General features: G+C 44.5%; 2 protein-coding genes across 4 annotated transcripts in view; one reads left to right on the forward strand and one right to left on the reverse strand.

The window, feature by feature from the left end:
• The window catches only part of SCO1 (synthesis of cytochrome C oxidase 1), a 172618-nt gene extending 156486 nt beyond the window's left edge, over positions 1-16132 (reverse strand). The window contains exon 1 of the mRNA XM_085616746.1: positions 15915-16132. Within this exon, the coding sequence (XP_085472872.1) occupies positions 15915-16091 (177 nt within the window). The 5' untranslated portion in view covers positions 16092-16132. The remainder of the gene's footprint in view (positions 1-15914) is intronic.
• A 2-nt stretch (positions 16133-16134) lies between these two features.
• Positions 16135-17212, forward strand: part of LOC146809887 (manganese-dependent ADP-ribose/CDP-alcohol diphosphatase-like) — a 286591-nt gene continuing 285513 nt past the window's right edge. Inside the window, exon 1 of one of the 3 annotated variants that reach the window (XM_085616741.1) lies at positions 16135-16407. The gene's annotated coding sequence lies outside the window, so the exon portion shown is untranslated. The remainder of the gene's footprint in view (positions 16408-17212) is intronic. The other 2 variants (XM_085616737.1, XM_085616739.1) reach the window with 2 other exon arrangements.

Genomic DNA, 17212 nt, shown 5'->3' on the forward strand with positions numbered 1-17212 from the left:
TTGTCAAAAGTAAATGCATTCTGGTTGCTATGTTTACTTTTAAATTGCTGCTTTATGGTCCGCGCTTCTGTCCCGCATCAGTTGCTCAGTCATCGTTGGGTGTCTGATGCATGAGGACAGGCTGCGTGTGGGCTCCTTATTTATTCTCTTGTACTTCACGAAATAAACACTGTAGTTATTTCTGCTTGGCTCCCGAAGACTATGTACCATGAATTCAGATTGAACTGTTTGTGAGTTCAAGGTGAGCAGTGTGAGAGTTCAGGGTGAGTGGAGAATTAATGCAGGGTAAGCAGTGGTGCAGGGTGAGTAGTGGATGACTGCAGAGTGAGCAGTGGATAATTGCATGGGTGTACAGGGTGAGAGATGTTCGAGTGCAGAGTGAGTGGTGCTTGAGTGTGTAGGTTGAGAGGTGTGACTGTGCAGGGTAAGAGGTGTTTGAATACAGGGTGAGTGCTGTCACGGTGTACAGTGAGTGGTGTGACAGTGCAGGGTCAGCAGTGCAAGTACAGGGACAGAGGTGGTGGATGCAGGGTGATTAGTGGGAGTGTGCAGGATGAGAGCCGTGTGAGTAGTGAGAGGGGTGTGCGAGTGTGAAGGCGACAGATGGCAGAGTGAGAGGACCTCAGTGTAAGTGGTGTTTTAGTAGCTTGTGATTCCATGGTGAGAGGTGACTTTTCTGAAAACCGTGTCCTGGAGGGCTGAGTGATCCCTGACGCCGCATCCTACCTGGCCATCAGTGAAACGAGTGTTGTCTCCCTCCCGCTGCCGCCATTCAATACGCGGCCGCTGTGTGGAGGGGACTACCTTTCCCAATAGCCCTAGCGCCGGACAGGAACCGGAACCCACCGACTCTGCTCTCGCGCCTGGAGGCGCTTAAAAACTGGCCTAACTACTGGCAAAGCGGGTGACTTTTCTGAAAACCGTGTCCTGGAGGGCTGAGTGATCCCTGACGCCGCATCCTACCTGGCCATCAGTGAAACGAGTGTTGTCTCCCTCCCGCTGCCGCCATTCAATACGCAGCCGCTGTGTGGAGGGGACTACCTTTCCCAATAGCCCTAGCGCCGGACAGGAACCGGAACCCGCCGACTCTGCTCTCGCGCCTGGAGGCGCTTAAAAACTGGCCTAACTACTGGCAAAGCGGGTGACTTTTCTGAAAACCGTGTCCTGGAGGGCTGAAACGAGTGTTGTCTCCCTCCCGCTGCCGCCATTCAATACGCGGCCGCTGTGTGGAGGGGACTACCTTTCCCAATAGCCCTAGCGCCGGACAGGAACCGGAACCCGCCGACTCTGCTCTCGCGCCTGGAGGCGCTTAAAAACTGGCCTAACTACTGGCAAAGCGGGTGACTTTTCTGAAAACCGTGTCCTGGAGGGCTGAGTGATCCCTGATGCCGCATCCTACCTGGCCATCAGTGAAACGAGTGTTGTCTCCCTCCCGCTGCCGCCATTCAATACGCGGCCGCTGTGTGGAGGGGACTACCTTTTCCAATAGCCCTAGCGCCGGACAGGAACCGGAACCCGCCGACTCTGCTCTCGCGCCTGGAGGCGCTTAAAAACTGGCCTAACTACTGGCAAAGCGGGTGACTTTTCTGAAAACCGTGTCCTGGAGGGCTGAGTAATCCCTGACGCCGCATCCTACCTGGCCATCAGTGAAACGAGTGTTGTCTCCCTCCCGCTGCCGCCATTCAATACGCGGCCGCTGTGTGGAGGGGACTACCTTTCCCAATAGCCCTAGCGCCGGACAGGAACCGGAACCCGCCGACTCTGCTCTCGCGCCTGGAGGCGCTTAAAAACTAGCCTAACCACCGCCACGCGGGGACCGCACGCGGGACTGCGCCGGGCTAAGCCCGGGCAAAGGGCGGGCCCTCTGAGGCCCTCAGAGGCACAAAGAGGCACGGGACGGCCTAGGAAGTAAGGCCTGTATTTGAAACACATTATCCTAAATATCGTATGGGATATATTGTTTAGGGATCCACGCTAATATTGCCCTACAGCCCTACTGATATTTTGTCATTTTAAATATATAAGTTATATACATGTTAAATGTGATCCCGATTTAGTGTCATTGGAAATATAGGTTATTTTAGTTAATTCAACATTAGACAGGATTATCCTGCTGTATATATTGTTTGTTGTTAATATGAATATGCGGGAAACTAGAAGTAAGGTTGTTACCGCAGGGAATAAGCTGACGGGTACATTAGATGATTTCATTGTACGCACCAATAGCCTGATAGATCAAGGGATAGTACTAATGGAGAGAAGGGTATCCCAAGATCTAGCTTTTGCCAAGAGATCATCGATAGGCAACATTGCTGCGGCACGTAGTCCTGATAAAACCGTGCCTGATCTTCCCTTATTACAAGCACACGCGCAGATACATAATAGTGCCACCACTGATCTGGTATCACAAAACCCAATCAGCACGGGATTAGAATTATTAAACCCTGTGGAAGAAACTTTGATTGGGGTACATTTAGATACCCAGGATGACACTGTAATTCGAAAATTAAAAGGAAATAGGCAGGGGGCAATTCCAAAAGAGTGCGCCAAGAATAAAAGGTTAACTTGTAAGAAGGTTAAGGCTAAAATTGTTAAGAAGGGTGTTATTAAAGAGTCTGTGGTAAATGAAGCTGGGATTGACCCGAAACCAGAACTTGAAGCTGTCAGTCATAAGAAATTGTCTCTACCTATGATAGATGTTACTTTACCAGATGAGTCTTTAATTGATATTCTTGATGAGAGTAATATAGTGAGTAGTCTAGATGGTTATGAAGACAGGGAAAATTTTATGATATATACCCTGTCAACACTAATCAAATCTTTATTTGCCCCCATACAAGAAAGGCTTCAAGATATAGAGAACCTACTCCAAACACTCCAAAAGGATATAAAAACACAGTTGCACACCCAGGAAAAAGTGCCAAATAATGAAATTATATCGGTGGATAAACCGCCGGTCTTAAAAGAAAATTTGCCGAAAGGGAAGAAAATAATTTCTACAATCTCTCTGCCAGAGTCCATGCGAAATGTAAACAGCTCAGTAGTGAGTACAAGGACTCCTGGGCTATTGATGGCATCCGAAGTGACTGTACCTGGGGGACCCGTAGGGAATTGCAGCGCCGGCCCTACGAGGAGCAAACGCCCGATGATGAAGCATGACACCTCTTGAAAAAGGGTGTGTGAGGGCATCAGAGGACAAATAAGTGGTCTTCCATCGCATGTGTGGTCCCTCTTCACCTAGGAAGTCTTCTTTTTCATCTCCCCTTCTTTCTATTATGCACGGGTGACTTTTTGCACCCTGACGCATGGGTGACTTTTTGCACCCTGCTCTAGGAACAGTGTCCCCTTGTTGGTTTAGATATAGGTATAAGGAGCATGGACACTGGACCTTAACCAGCTCCTGGTCCCCCCCCCTCTCTTTTTTGATATAAGTAAAGCACGGCAGTTCAGCCGAGGGACCTTACTTTTGTTATTCTCTTTTTTCTCCCTTTTTCTACACACACGAGGCATGTATGTTGATGTTGGGGCTGTCTTTTTACTCCGCCTTGGCTAACTTACCGTGGCGACATGTGTTGACTCAGAGGGTCCCCTTCACTAGCATACTTCTACTTTATTAGCCAATGCGCAGGTATTGGGGACTAGTTCTCCCTTGGAACGCACATGCTCATTGCGCTCCTGCTTCTGCGCATGCGCACTATGGTTGAACTTTTGAAGGTATCCCGGAAATAGTAAACGCCCCTCTCCTGACCCCAGTGCTTTATGAGCATCGCGTTCTGCCATCAGTCGTTCATTATTGGCAGACGCGTGGACGGGGTAGGTTTAGAGGAGGCAGCACCCGGGCGTCATTGTAAGTAGCTTGTGAAGTGACTTTTACATTGCGTGCGGCTGCTCTAACTGTACGCTGTGCCTGCACATTCTTTTTGACTCCTTTTCATTATGTTTACAGCCCGGTAACGTGCGGGCGTCCATTGCTCCTGCCAGTGGAGGTTTCTCATTGATAGGGCTAGGTAAGCACTCCCCACAGAACTAGTACACGCTTTTATAACACCATTAGCTTCCTGAATTTTTAGGCATAGCGCCTACAGTGGGAGTATGTAGGATATTTGCGATAACTAGCAGATCTAGCTTACGTTTGTTTCTCTATTTGACACCGCGCTGGGCCAGGGCTCCACTGAGAACTTATGAATTGATTGATCTGCATGTCTCGTGTGCCTGTTTCTTTTATCTTTTGTATGTAACTGATGTGCACACAGCAGTGGCACATGATGAGACATCAAGTTGTTACTGATGCTCATACCTGTGGTTTATCTTGTTTTTCTTTTCCTGGGTAGCGATCAGGAGCTGTTTCCATCATGCAGCTGTAGCCGCACCTTGGGTATACAGGTTACTGCCTTGCCCTGACTGTTTTAGAGGGTATTTTAATCCACCTTGTTTCACGTGCACTTCATATTTTACCACTCTGGTCCTGAAGAAGCGCCAACGACCTCTATGGCGACATAGGCGCGAAACATGTTGACCGATGTCAAGAATTCCTGTCATGCGAGGGGAGGAAAACGGTAACCAGCGTAAACGGACTACATCTCCCAGGATGCTTAGCGGTTGAGAGGTTATGTAAACAGGAGAGCTGTTACATAACTCAAGGAAAACACGCCCTTATGTAAACAGGAGAGCTGTTACATAACTCAAGGGAAAACACGCCCTTATGTAAACAGGAGAGCTGTTACATAACTCAAGGGAAAACACGCCCTATAAAGGGAGGAACCGGGAGGTACAAGGCTGTCGGATATTGTGTTTACACCGACGTACCTGCTTCGTGAAGAGCAGTGTTCCGGAGTGGTGCTCCAGTAAGGCAAGAACGGAGGTAGGTCGAGTCGTTACTCCCTGGGCCGTGTCTTGCCCCATCGTCACCTGTGAAGGACCCGGAAGCTCTACCGGTCAACCATTGAGCTTCGCTTTTTGACTCGGCTGAGTCAAAGCGCAGTGGCGCTTTTGCTGGTTGGAGTCGTAACTCCCAGCCCGACCAGAGATACAGGGACTGCCAGCTGTAATGCACACCAGGAGGTGTTTGCCGCGTTACAGACTCGGAAGTCCACAGGATCGATCGAGCGGCTGCTCTCGGTTCAGTCTTCTTGCTTTTGATTGGGGTATCGGTGACGCATCACCAGGAGGTGACTCCGCGTCCCGGTGCAGTCTGAGGAAGAGGTTGAGCGGCTGCTCCCTTCAGGTAGAGACCCCGGCTGGGTGTTTCCCTGACTCCTCGATTCTCCCCAACACTCGTCGTGCCCCTCACAGCCTACCGATTGGCATTGTCGGCCATTTCATTTCTGCCCTCTGTTGGCATACACCGGGATCGGCGTATATGCAGAGGACGGTTAGGACCATCCGTGCTGTGGGCTGGTAACGTACTTAGCCTGGAGGATTCCAGTGACTATAACTTTTGTTTATTCGTTGTATTGTTTTGCCTTCATTAAAATAACTAACCCTTCACAAGTGGTTGCGTCCTCATTATCGTGTCTGTTAAACGATCCTGGGACGTTCAGGGCGTTACAACCGATGACCCTTGACCCCCGGGCATAATGTGCCTCTAGGGCAAGATTTTATTCAGCAGTTTTGTCTGCTAAGGGTATACAACTTAAATTTTCGCTGCATATTTACCTTTTATTAACTCTTTTTCACCTGCCACGCACTTTCTACCCTCATTGGACCCACACCCCACACACCCGCCTGCATCATCCGGCAGTCCTCAAAAAGATCTCCGACAAAGAGACCCTTCGGGGGACCCGTAGGGAATTGCAGCGCCGGCCCTACGAGGAGCAAACGCCCGATGATGAAGCATGACACCTCTTGAAAAAGGGTGTGTGAGGGCATCAGAGGACAAATAAGTGGTCTTCCATCGCATGTGTGGTCCCTCTTCACCTAGGAAGTCTTTTTTTTCATCCCCCCTTCTTTCTATTATGCACGGGTGACTTTTTGCACCCTGACGCATGGGTGACTTTTTGCACCCTGCTCTAGGAACAGTGTCCCCTTGTTGGTTTAGATATAGGTATAAGGAGCATGGACACTGGACCTTAACCAGCTCCTGGTCCCCCCCCTCTCTTTTTTGATATAAGTAAAGCACGGCAGTTCAGCCGAGGGACCTTACTTTTGTTATTCTCTTTTTTCTCCCTTTTTCTACACACACGAGGCATGTATGTTGATGTTGGGGCTGTCTTTTTACTCCGCCTTGGCTAACTTACCGTGGCGACATGTGTTGACTCAGAGGGTCCCCTTCACTAGCATACTTCTACTTTATTAGCCAATGCGCAGGTATTGGGGACTAGTTCTCCCTTGGAACGCACATGCTCATTGCACTCCTGCTTCTGCGCATGCGCACTATGGTTGAACTTTTGAAGGTATCCCGGAAATAGTAAACGCCCCTCTCCTGACCCCAGTGCTTTATGAGCATCGCGTTCTGCCATCAGTCGTTCATTATTGGCAGACGCGTGGACGGGGTAGGTTTAGAGGAGGCAGCACCCGGGCGTCATTGTAAGTAGCTTGTGAAGTGACTTTTACATTGCGTGCGGCTGCTCTAACTGTACGCTGTGCCTGCACATTCTTTTTGACTCCTTTTCATTATGTTTACAGCCCGGTAACGTGCGGGCGTCCATTGCTCCTGCCAGTGGAGGTTTCTCATTGATAGGGCTAGGTAAGCACTCCCCACAGAACTAGTACACGCTTTTATTACACCATTAGCTTCCTGAATTTTTAGGCATAGCGCCTACAGTGGGAGTATGTAGGATATTTGCGATAACTAGCAGATCTAGCTTACGTTTGTTTCTCTATTTGACACCGCGCTGGGCCAGGGCTCCACTGAGAACTTATGAATTGATTGATCTGCATGTCTCGTGTGCCTGTTTCTTTTATCTTTTGTATGTAACTGATGTGCACACAGCAGTGGCACATGATGAGACATCAAGTTGTTACTGATGCTCATACCTGTGGTTTATCTTGTTTTTCTTTTCCTAGGTAGCGATCAGGAGCTGTTTCCATCATGCAGCTGTAGCCGCACCTTGGGTATACAGGTTACTGCCTTGCCCTGACTGTTTTAGAGGGTATTTTAATCCACCTTGTTTCACGTGCACTTCATATTTTACCACTCTGGTCCTGAAGAAGCGCCAACGACCTCTATGGCGACATAGGCGCGAAACATGTTGACCGATGACCCTTGACCCCCGGGCATAATGTGCCTCTAGGGCAAGATTTTATTCAGCAGTTTTGTCTGCTAAGGGTATACAACTTAAATTTTCGCTGCATATTTACCCTTTATTAACTCTTTTTCACCTGGCACGCACTTTCTACCCTCATTGGACCCACACCCCACACACCCGCCTGCATCATCCGGCAGTCCTCAAAAAGATCTCCGACAAAGAGACCCTTCGGGGGACCCGTAGGGAATTGCAGCGCCGGCCCTACGAGGAGCAAACGCCCGATGATGAAGCATGACACCTCTTGAAAAAGGGTGTGTGAGGGCATCAGAGGACAAATAAGTGGTCTTCCATCGCATGTGTGGTCCCTCTTCACCTAGGAAGTCTTCTTTTTCATCTCCCCTTCTTTCTATTATGCACGGGTGACTTTTTGCACCCTGACGCATGGGTGACTTTTTGCACCCTGCTCTAGGAACAGTGTCCCCTTGTTGGTTTAGATACTGTACCTACCATACCTTCGCCTTCCGCACCTACTCCTAATCAAGATAAACCGCAACAGGAGAAAATTGAAAAGAGCAGAAGCATAAATTTGCCCCCGGATGCTTGCCCCTATGTGGTAGTATTAACTGGGGTCCCTGAATTGGCACCTCATACTATGGAGCCCTTTGAAGCATTAAGAAACAAGGTGACTCACTGGCTAAACTCTAATTATCCTATACCTTCAGTTTTGGCCAGTAGAATCTTGATGGTCCGAAGGGCATCATGGGTGGGCAGTAAGAGAAAGAAACTACATGGTGACTGCGTGGTTATAACTTTTGAAAACCCGCAAACGGTAGATTATATCTGCCAGGGGAACCCTATAAATCAAGATTTGCTAATTATAGCTAGACCTCTATTCTATTTCTATACTCCAAATGAACAATTAGATGATAGATGGAGTTGGACTAGAAATGAAAATTGTGCTAGGGAAGGAAGGAGAAATAATTTGTATGGGGATTTAAACTTGTACAGGCAGGGATGGAGGGAAGATGACCACTGGAATTTAATACAGCGAAGGTTCGGGAGAAATCAAAAGGGAGGCCCGCAACATTGGGGAGATTGGCCAGGCATACAGTCTGCTCCATTTGCCATCCCTTGCTATAACAGATTCAGTCCACTGGATATGGTCGACTGACGTCCAGGGTGTGAGAAATTTCCTGTCCTGTTGCCGTCTGCAAATACTACCCCAAATCCACCAGCCCCTAGCCCAACGAAAATCTTGATAAGATTAGTATAAGTTTGTGCAATAGGACTTCGTTAGTAATCAAAGAAATGAATAATAAAGCCAAATTGTCGGGGCAAGAGTGTGTAAAAGGTAAAAAGGAATTACCACTTGATAATAGTTTAAACTTCGTCCCAAAGTCAAAAGGAAACATGACTGATCCTATAGTTGAGATAGATAAGACTGACATAGGTCAGGTTGTCACAGACGAGGTAATATTATCCACCCAAAATGGAAACTGTAAGGTGATGTTTTGGAACGTGGCAGGATTAAAACATAAAATCTCTAATCCTTCATGGAAAACGGCCACGGACGGTGTTGATATCTTGGCCCTGCAAGAAACTTGGACAATAGATCCTATACATTTAACTGGCTACAAAACTTATTGTACTCCTGCAGTAGGAGGGACATATGGGAGACCCAAAGGTGGTATAGTCACGTACCTCTCAAACTCATTATTATATGAGAGGGTACATTTCGATCATAATTGTAGTTACTATCATAAATTAGTGATAGATACCAAAACTGGGATCAGCCTTGTGATAGTTAATTTTTATAATAACATCCCGTGTACCGCTATTCAGAACACTATGAAAAGGCTAAATGAGGATCTACAAGGGGAGATAGTTAGCAAGACGAGGGAAGTAATGATTTTATGGGGGGGGGGGGGGGATTTTAATTGTCATCTTTGCAAAATGGGTCAAAAAGGAACTTGTGGCTTAATGTTAGAGCAAGACATTAACCTTACACACTTTGACCATACTCTAACCGGGGATTTACTAAATGAGATATTATTTAATTGTGATTTGGGATATGCTAATGAATTAACTGTGTGCCCAACATCGTTTGCCCCGACCTTTATTGGAAGGGGCGCATCTACCACCATTGATTTTATTATCTGCTCAAATACTTCTGGATTTAGGGCCGCTACTTATAAGAATTGCCAATTACCACTGAGTGATCATTACCCACAAGTACTCGAAATTGATAGCCCATTTTTAGCATGCCAACATGATAGTTTACAGATACAGGCAGCCCCAGATGTGTTGATGGGGAGACAAAATGGGTATTCTCTCAAGTGGAGTAAGGTGGTCCCGAATGAATTCTTAGCTAAACTAGTTAATATCTGCTCAGATAGCTTTAGAGTTTGTTTAGATGAAAATTCAAAGAACGAAAACATAATTGAACATTTTAATATCATAGCAGCTACAATTAAAGAGAGTTTGAGGGTGGTTTTTAGAAATAGGACAAAAAATGCCAGAAGATGGTTTGATAAGGCGTGTACCAGAGCCTTGACTGAGCTCAAACATGCTATCCATTTGGAACCACGAAGCCCCATCCAAATAAGAGATTTAAGGAATCGCTACAATCATGCATTAAAAGAAAGAAAGAAAAACATAAAGAGGATGGCCTGGGAACAATTATGCGATGCCTCACAGGCTAAAGATACAACAGCATTTTGGGGGGTGGTAAATGCGCCGCTCCTTTTTGATAACACTAAGGCACGTATAGAAATTGCAATTAATGAGGAGGACTGGGTCACACATTTTTCAAACCTCTATATGTGTCTAGAACCGTCTTCACAAGAGGTCTTTGCCCCTTTATGTGAGAAAGAGCTGGAGGCACAAAAAATACCAGTCCCATTACTGGAGGTTCCACGGGAGAAATGGGGGATATCTGAAAAACTAGTGGTAACACTGCCCGAGGTTCTATTGAGTTTAAAAGATACAAAGGGTGGAAAGGCATCGGGCCCAGATGGGATCCCAGCTGATCTGTATAAAGCTAACAGTGAGATCTGGGGTCCCATTCTGGTACAGCTTTTTAACGCAGCACTGGCGAAAGGCCTGAGTCGGTCATGGTTTACATCAATCATTGTCCCCATTTTTAAAAAGGGAGACAGACAAAACTGTGCCTGCTATAGGCCAATATCCCTACTTGATTCGTCCATAAAAATCCTGGGCAGAGTAATTTTAGCTAAATTACAGAACTGGGCGGAGGATAACGGGATAATAAGCGACCTCCAGTTTGGTTTTCAAAGAGGCATAGGAACTATAGAACAATGTTTAAACTTATTTTTTCTGCAACAGAAGTATACATCGATAAAGAAGGAGCGACTATATCTTGTCTTTGTCGATCTTACTTCGGCTTTTGATTGCGTGTCCCACAATAAATTATGGAAAGTGATGCAAAGGATGGGCGTGGATGATTCAATCCTCTCCTTTTTGAGGGAGCTGTATTCTGGGGCTACAGCAACTGTTCGTTATGGAAAAGGGGGGGAATGTAGTAAATCCTTTGGGATAGGGCGCGGAGTACGCCAAGGATGTGTCCTGGCGCCCTTCCTGTTTTTGATTTATATAAATGGGCTGGAAGATCATCTTCTGCAGGAGTGCGGGGACATGCCAGTTGCTGGCAATAGGCGTATTCCCGCACTACTGTATGCGGATGATGCCGTTTTAATGGCACGAACACCAAATGCCCTACAAAATCTAATAACATCCTTCAACAAATTCATGTACAGTTTGGATCTAAAAATTAACTGTAGCAAAACTTTTACCATGAACTGTGGAATACGAACTAAGAAAAGGATGAAAACCATCTCAATAAATAATGCTAGTCTAGAAAACACTCCTGCATTTTCTTATCTAGGCATCTTATTTCATGAGACTGGCACGTGGACAAATGCGATTAGGGCAAGAACTCTTTTGTTCTCAAAGACTATAATGGCCCTAAAGAGTTTTATACAGAAAATGGGAAAGAAGCCTTTTAGAGAAATTTTAACTATTTATAATGCAACGTGTATATCAGTGGCCATCTATGGAGCAGGACTCTGGGGGTATGCTAACATAGATGCTATCCAAATAAATGAAAATAAGTTTATGCGGTACTTGCTGTCCGTGCCCGATAGTACTGCAACCCTAAATTGCCATGAGGAGTTAGGGCAGCCATATATCTCAGATATAATAAAAACTCAGCCTATTTTATTATGGCACAGGGTCTGGACTGTTAATGAATGTGTTGTAAATCGAGCCATAATCCAGGATGTGTTACAACTGGAAAATGTAAATGTTTTCAAATGGTTAAACTATGTGAAGACTTTTTTGACAGAGATAGATTGTGAACAATATTTTGAGGATCCACTGTCAATGGTACACATCTCTAGAAAATTATTGAAAAAATCCTGCATGGAACATCTCAGGGAAAAAAGACTGTGTGAGGAAAGAAAGAAAAAGACTGTGTGTTCCCACCAGCTGATATTAAGTGGTGTAAATTTACAACCATATTTATGTCTCTCTATGGCAACCCACGATAGATTTCGTCTTACACGTTTTAGATTTAATATAGTTTTTAGATTATTAACTTTCCCACAAATGAATTCTTGGTCAAAAGAACTCTGCCTATGTCCATGTGATGAATTATCCTTGCAATCTGATATCCATGTGTTATTTTTCTGCAGATTTTATACCTTGCCTCGCAAAAAATGTATTGTCCCAATTCTTAAAGAGTTGAAATTAAATAGATGCCGCCCAGCGTTTTTAGAATTGCAAAGAATGGACACTGTATTTATTGTTGCCTCGCTGGCAGAATTTTTTAAAAATGTTTTTAAACTACGTAAATCAATGGACTGTTAACTGGTTGAATTGTCCATATGGAAATCGTTTGCATTTCTCCCCTGTAACAATAACTATATATTGTATTATTTTTAACTGTATTTGTATTTTTGTTGCTTTTATGGTTATTTTCGTTTAACCGAATAAAGTATTTTGAATTGAATTGAAAGGTGGGTGAGCAGTCTCTGAGCACATAGTGAGATGTGAATGATTGCAAGGTATCTGGTGTGTGACTACAGATAACTTGAAGAGTGACTTGTGGGTGAAAGATGTAGGAGTTCAGGGTGTGCTGTGTGTGAGTGCAGAGTAAGACGTGTGTGATTGCAGGGTGGGTGGTGTGTCTTAAGTCCAGGGTGAGAGGTGTACCCATGTGAATGCACAGTGAGATGCATTCTTTTGTACCTGCAGCGTACCTCATATTAACATCAGCCAATCTGGAACTGCCATTACTTGTAAACTATTTTTTTTAGTCATCCTTGTGCGTTTAAACTGTTTTCAGGTTACATACTTTAATGTCTTTGGTACTTTTTTATGCCAATAAGAAACATATTGATCTGTGATGTTCATCAAAACTAAAGAGGGATCTGTACCTGTTCTAAACACACCTGCATCCTAGATAAAAAATTTAAATAGTTATTGCAAACATAAGGCCATCACTATAAGCGTATTGTTTCTTTTTTTTACTTGTGTAGCATATGCTTTAAACAAAAAATAAAGAAATCATCATTGCAACAGCTTCCAAAGGGCAGACATATATTGGCTTTGCAATTTTGTTGTTTTGCAGCATCTGGCCTGCTAGACAAAGGAGCACGACTGGCAGGAGGCTGGTACCATCAGCATTTCGTTTAGTTAACGGTCCTGAACAATTTACACCCATTGTAAGTTTACATGTATTGTTATTTGACAGAGTCTTTACGTAACCATGGCCACAATAAAAGGGAAGAAAGGTGTTTTAAAGCTTATGTGCAGAAATAGCACCTGCAAGCTTTGGTCCAACAAGGCAACAATAAATAAGAAAGTGAATCACAAAATGCTCTCTAAAATTGTATTTTTATAATCCCGCACTATTGTCTGCTATTTGTGCAAAATAAATATTTATTAACCGTACACTGGACAACATATACAGGCTTCATTATATGCCTATGAACATTCAGTTGTTTATATGATTTGTGTAAGAGACCCTTGTTCCTTTATAAATACTTTAAGAAAGTGTACATTTCTCTATGCGTATGACTCTTTGTGCTTTGCAGCTTGCCTCCAATACACAACTGAGCTAGGTGACAGCGACACTTGGTGCATACTTTCCAGACAGCCACAACACAAGGGCTTGGTGTGACAGGAGATACATCTGCAGTCATCTGGATACTGATAGTCTTCCTGGGCTGGGAGAGGTCATTCACACTTTACATTTGTATAGGTTGTGTCCTGCCCTCACATAAAGGGCTTATTTACCTCCTACTAACTGTCTGGAGCAGGACCGGGTTGAAAGGGATTGTTTCGTACTTCTAAGGGTTCCTTGAAGTCACCCCTTCCTTAAAGCATCACTCTTTAGGCAAGCTAAGGCTTTGTTGAACAAGGAGCCCACTAGCAAGTTTCATGCCTAGGCTTGTTCCATTTAAACAGAAATAAATATTTCCTAACAGAAGCCCTGTCTATTACTTTTTTGAAGAAATAACTCCCTCTTATTGGTTCCCAAATGTTGACATTAACTTACATCGCATTGAACTATTAAATGTTCCACAGGCATCTGAAAACTGTCTACTTATCCATCGGAGTCCGACCTCTATGTCTGCCCACCTTATTTAGATGGGTGGACACACAGGTCAGTTTGAACTGCCCATCACAGCCAGGAAAAACCTAGCAGTAAGGGGCAGTGAAAGCTGTCCAATGCTTCCCTTGCCATGAAAGAGTTCCATAGCAAAGGGAGCATTTTTATTTTCAAAAAGAAAATCTAGGTTTGGAGTTTTCTTTTTGAAAATTAAAAAAAATGTACGTTTGATGGACTGCTTCATGATGTTGACAGAGCTGTGCGTCAACGTTAAATAAGAATTTCCAGGAAGCGCTGTGATGGCAGTTCCTACCAATGATCAGCTTGGTATTCATTTCTAAATTTGTTGGGCAGATGTGAATTCCTCCGCCAGGCCAACATAGATTACGCCGTCCGACAAATAATTAACCGGGCATACATATAAGACAATTTTCATCCTGGAGAATACAAAAAAACCTAGTACCCTCACTAATCCGGGTCACTACACCCTAAAGGTGCAGGACCCTCACAGGACCTCTGACCCTCATTGATAGTACTTAGTCTGGGGTCTACAGCTGCCACTTTGTTGCGGGATGATTGACTTTTCTAATGAAAAGAACCCTGAGACACCTATCATCTGAGAAAAACGAATCCATGTCCCTTACCTGTGGACTCTAAAACCCCACCAGGTCAACTGGAAGTGCCACTAGCCATGTGAAGCTCGCAGAAATGCGTTTGCTCAGGTGGAACCAGTCCAGTTCATCTTACCCTAACAGCACAGCACCAGCCTTATCTCAAAAGGCGAACACTGGTGTTCAGGACTCTCAGTCTATAGAATTTGAGTAAGAATTGGGTAGTGAAAAAAGTTAAAAAATAATTAGTCAAAAGCAAAAATGTCCGGTGGGATAAAATGGGTAGAAACCATTTCGTATAGAAACATATCTTGCCTTAGCAGCAGCAGACAACCCGCTTTCCTACATCGATAATGTAAGTCTGTAAACTGGCAGCCAAAAGGTTTGTGCTGCAGGGGGCCGGGGCTACTTGTCCAGAGGACAACATAAACATGATGAACTACTGTCCTGGACCCCAACTAATATATCCTAGGCATGGGCTAAAGAAATGTGCCAGCCCCCTGAAGACTAAGCTTTGTAAGTGTCGTTAGCTAAAAAGCAGCACTAGCTACTAATCATGTTACATGACGTGGAACCACTTGGTATGTATACCTTGACTGCAGCTAATGGTGTCACATGACATGGATCCTCTTAGCATTGATGCTGTGACCGCAGAGTGGGCTGTTATGTGTGGAGCACAATAAAAACAGACAATCAACCCACTATGATCTTACATTTCGCAGTAGATGTCATATCAATTATCACAGTCACATCAAAGTGAAAGGAACTTATGAAAAGTTAAACTGCTGCTTTTGCAAAGATCTGGAGTACATGATGTCCAACTTAATTCCTCTATTTCAATAAGGAATACATTTCTACTGTGAATAAATTGTACAGTGTGCCTCAAAGCAGAGAATTAACACAAAATCGGGAGGGGTTACTTGTCTGACACAGGTAGTCAGCCTGTTGTGCGATTAAGGATACGGGGACTTGAAACAGGGAGCTTTGTACCAACACAATTTAGCTGTGGGTGTTTGGGACAGGGTCAGGAGCGCTACAATGAAGGTTCTGTCTTTTGGGTGCTTGGAGCCTGAAGTTCACCTGAGCCATTTGTAAACACCGTGCGCACTACACGGCTGCTATGTAAAAGACATAAAGCAGAGAATGGGTACTCGAAAGCCTCCAGTCTCGACACACAGTTGAAACATTGTCTGGCCACGATTATAATAACTACATCTAAAACCCTGCAATGTCAAACACCGGACTGAAAACGTAAGTAGCACTCAATTAGAAAGTGTAGGTCACACCAACAATTAGCCATCTAAGTCCTTCGTTTGTGCCCATGTACATAGTCAAGGTGCGTGCAGTCCTACGTCTATGTCTGAACAACCGTTCACTCACTAGCTACTGGTACGCGTCCACCAAGCTCTTCCTCCCCCTATCCAAATACGTTGGTAACGTTACCCCAATCGGTTGGCAAGAGCAGGCGACTTATTTGATTACCTGCTCCTTTCGCACTGAACCCAGTAGTGGGTACTGCTCTCTTGATAAAGCGCTGTACCAGCATCGTGGGGGTACCACCAGATAAGAATGCCCTGCAGAACGCCGAGCCTGGCATAGTAAGAGACATTGGGAGCAGGCACCTAGCGCTGAACCGGTGCTTCGCAGCACCACCGCCATCCTGAACACACAGATATGAATGACCTACTACGCTCATACGTAGAAACAATAGAAGGACTAGCATACAGCACCATACTGACAAAGAGTTCGCCATCTTAAGCCGGAGTGGAATGCCGAATACAGATACGTAGTAGGCTCAGCGGCCATATCTGAAAGGATCGAAAACCCGGGGTATCTTCTGTTCACCTTCATGCAGATGTCTACTTCGGGAGGAATTGTAATGTTCTCCAGTGACGCTTCCAGCCTGATAGTTAAGGGCTTGTACAGGAGGTGTGTAGTGGTGCTCCTCGGCGTTCCAGGAGAGTTTTCTGGCTAGGTAAAGGCGGCAGTGGCACATACAAAATTAAATGATACACGACTACTTAAGTCGAAAATGTTAAGTGTTATGTAAAAAAATCTTTATTTATGAAACAAAATACTTAAGGCTAGTATTTTACAAAACAACGATCTGGTATATAGATGCTCGTAGACTAAAGCAGTTGTTCAGTCTTTGAATTTTGAAAGTAATCATCACAGTGTGTGCGTTTTTTAGAATCTAAAATTTGTATATTCTAAAATTTTGAAACATTGTGATTAATATAACTGATCAAAAAGAGACCACCTTTGGTATAGTAGTAAGGTTTTGGCTGCAGAATTCGCATACCAAAATTCTTAATCCTAGTTTACAATTTTGTGTAATTTGAGAACAAGAAAGAGGAACATTTAGGGAAAAAATAGTAATTAAGTGTATTTATTAACATATTGAAATGGAAGACGATTTAAGCGAGAGAAAGCTTAAATAAAGCTTTTTTTTCTTTAAAAATCTAATATCTTCAGCTTAATTCGGGAGTTTTGGCATATATTATATTCAATTCTATGAGAACTGCTAAAGCGCATGGCTACCCGAACCCCTCCCATTGCTGGTTGAGCCGTAGTGTTGCACATGGACGATTGGGGACCAAACAAGAAGGTTTTAGTTAGTAGGGAAAGAACCAGGATTTAAGCTGCTTCCTAAACAGTGTCTCCTTGTCTAGGATTCTTAATTCTAAGGGCGGTGATGTAAAGAACAAAGTGGATGCCGAAAGTGTAGAAGTTAGTTCTTTATTTATTTCGCCAACACAGCTCCAAACGTGGAGCTCAAG

The sequence above is a fragment of the Triturus cristatus genome, chromosome 7 (genome assembly GCF_964204655.1).
Source record: "Triturus cristatus chromosome 7, aTriCri1.1, whole genome shotgun sequence".
In the NCBI taxonomy this organism is placed as follows: Eukaryota; Metazoa; Chordata; class Amphibia; order Caudata; family Salamandridae; genus Triturus; species Triturus cristatus.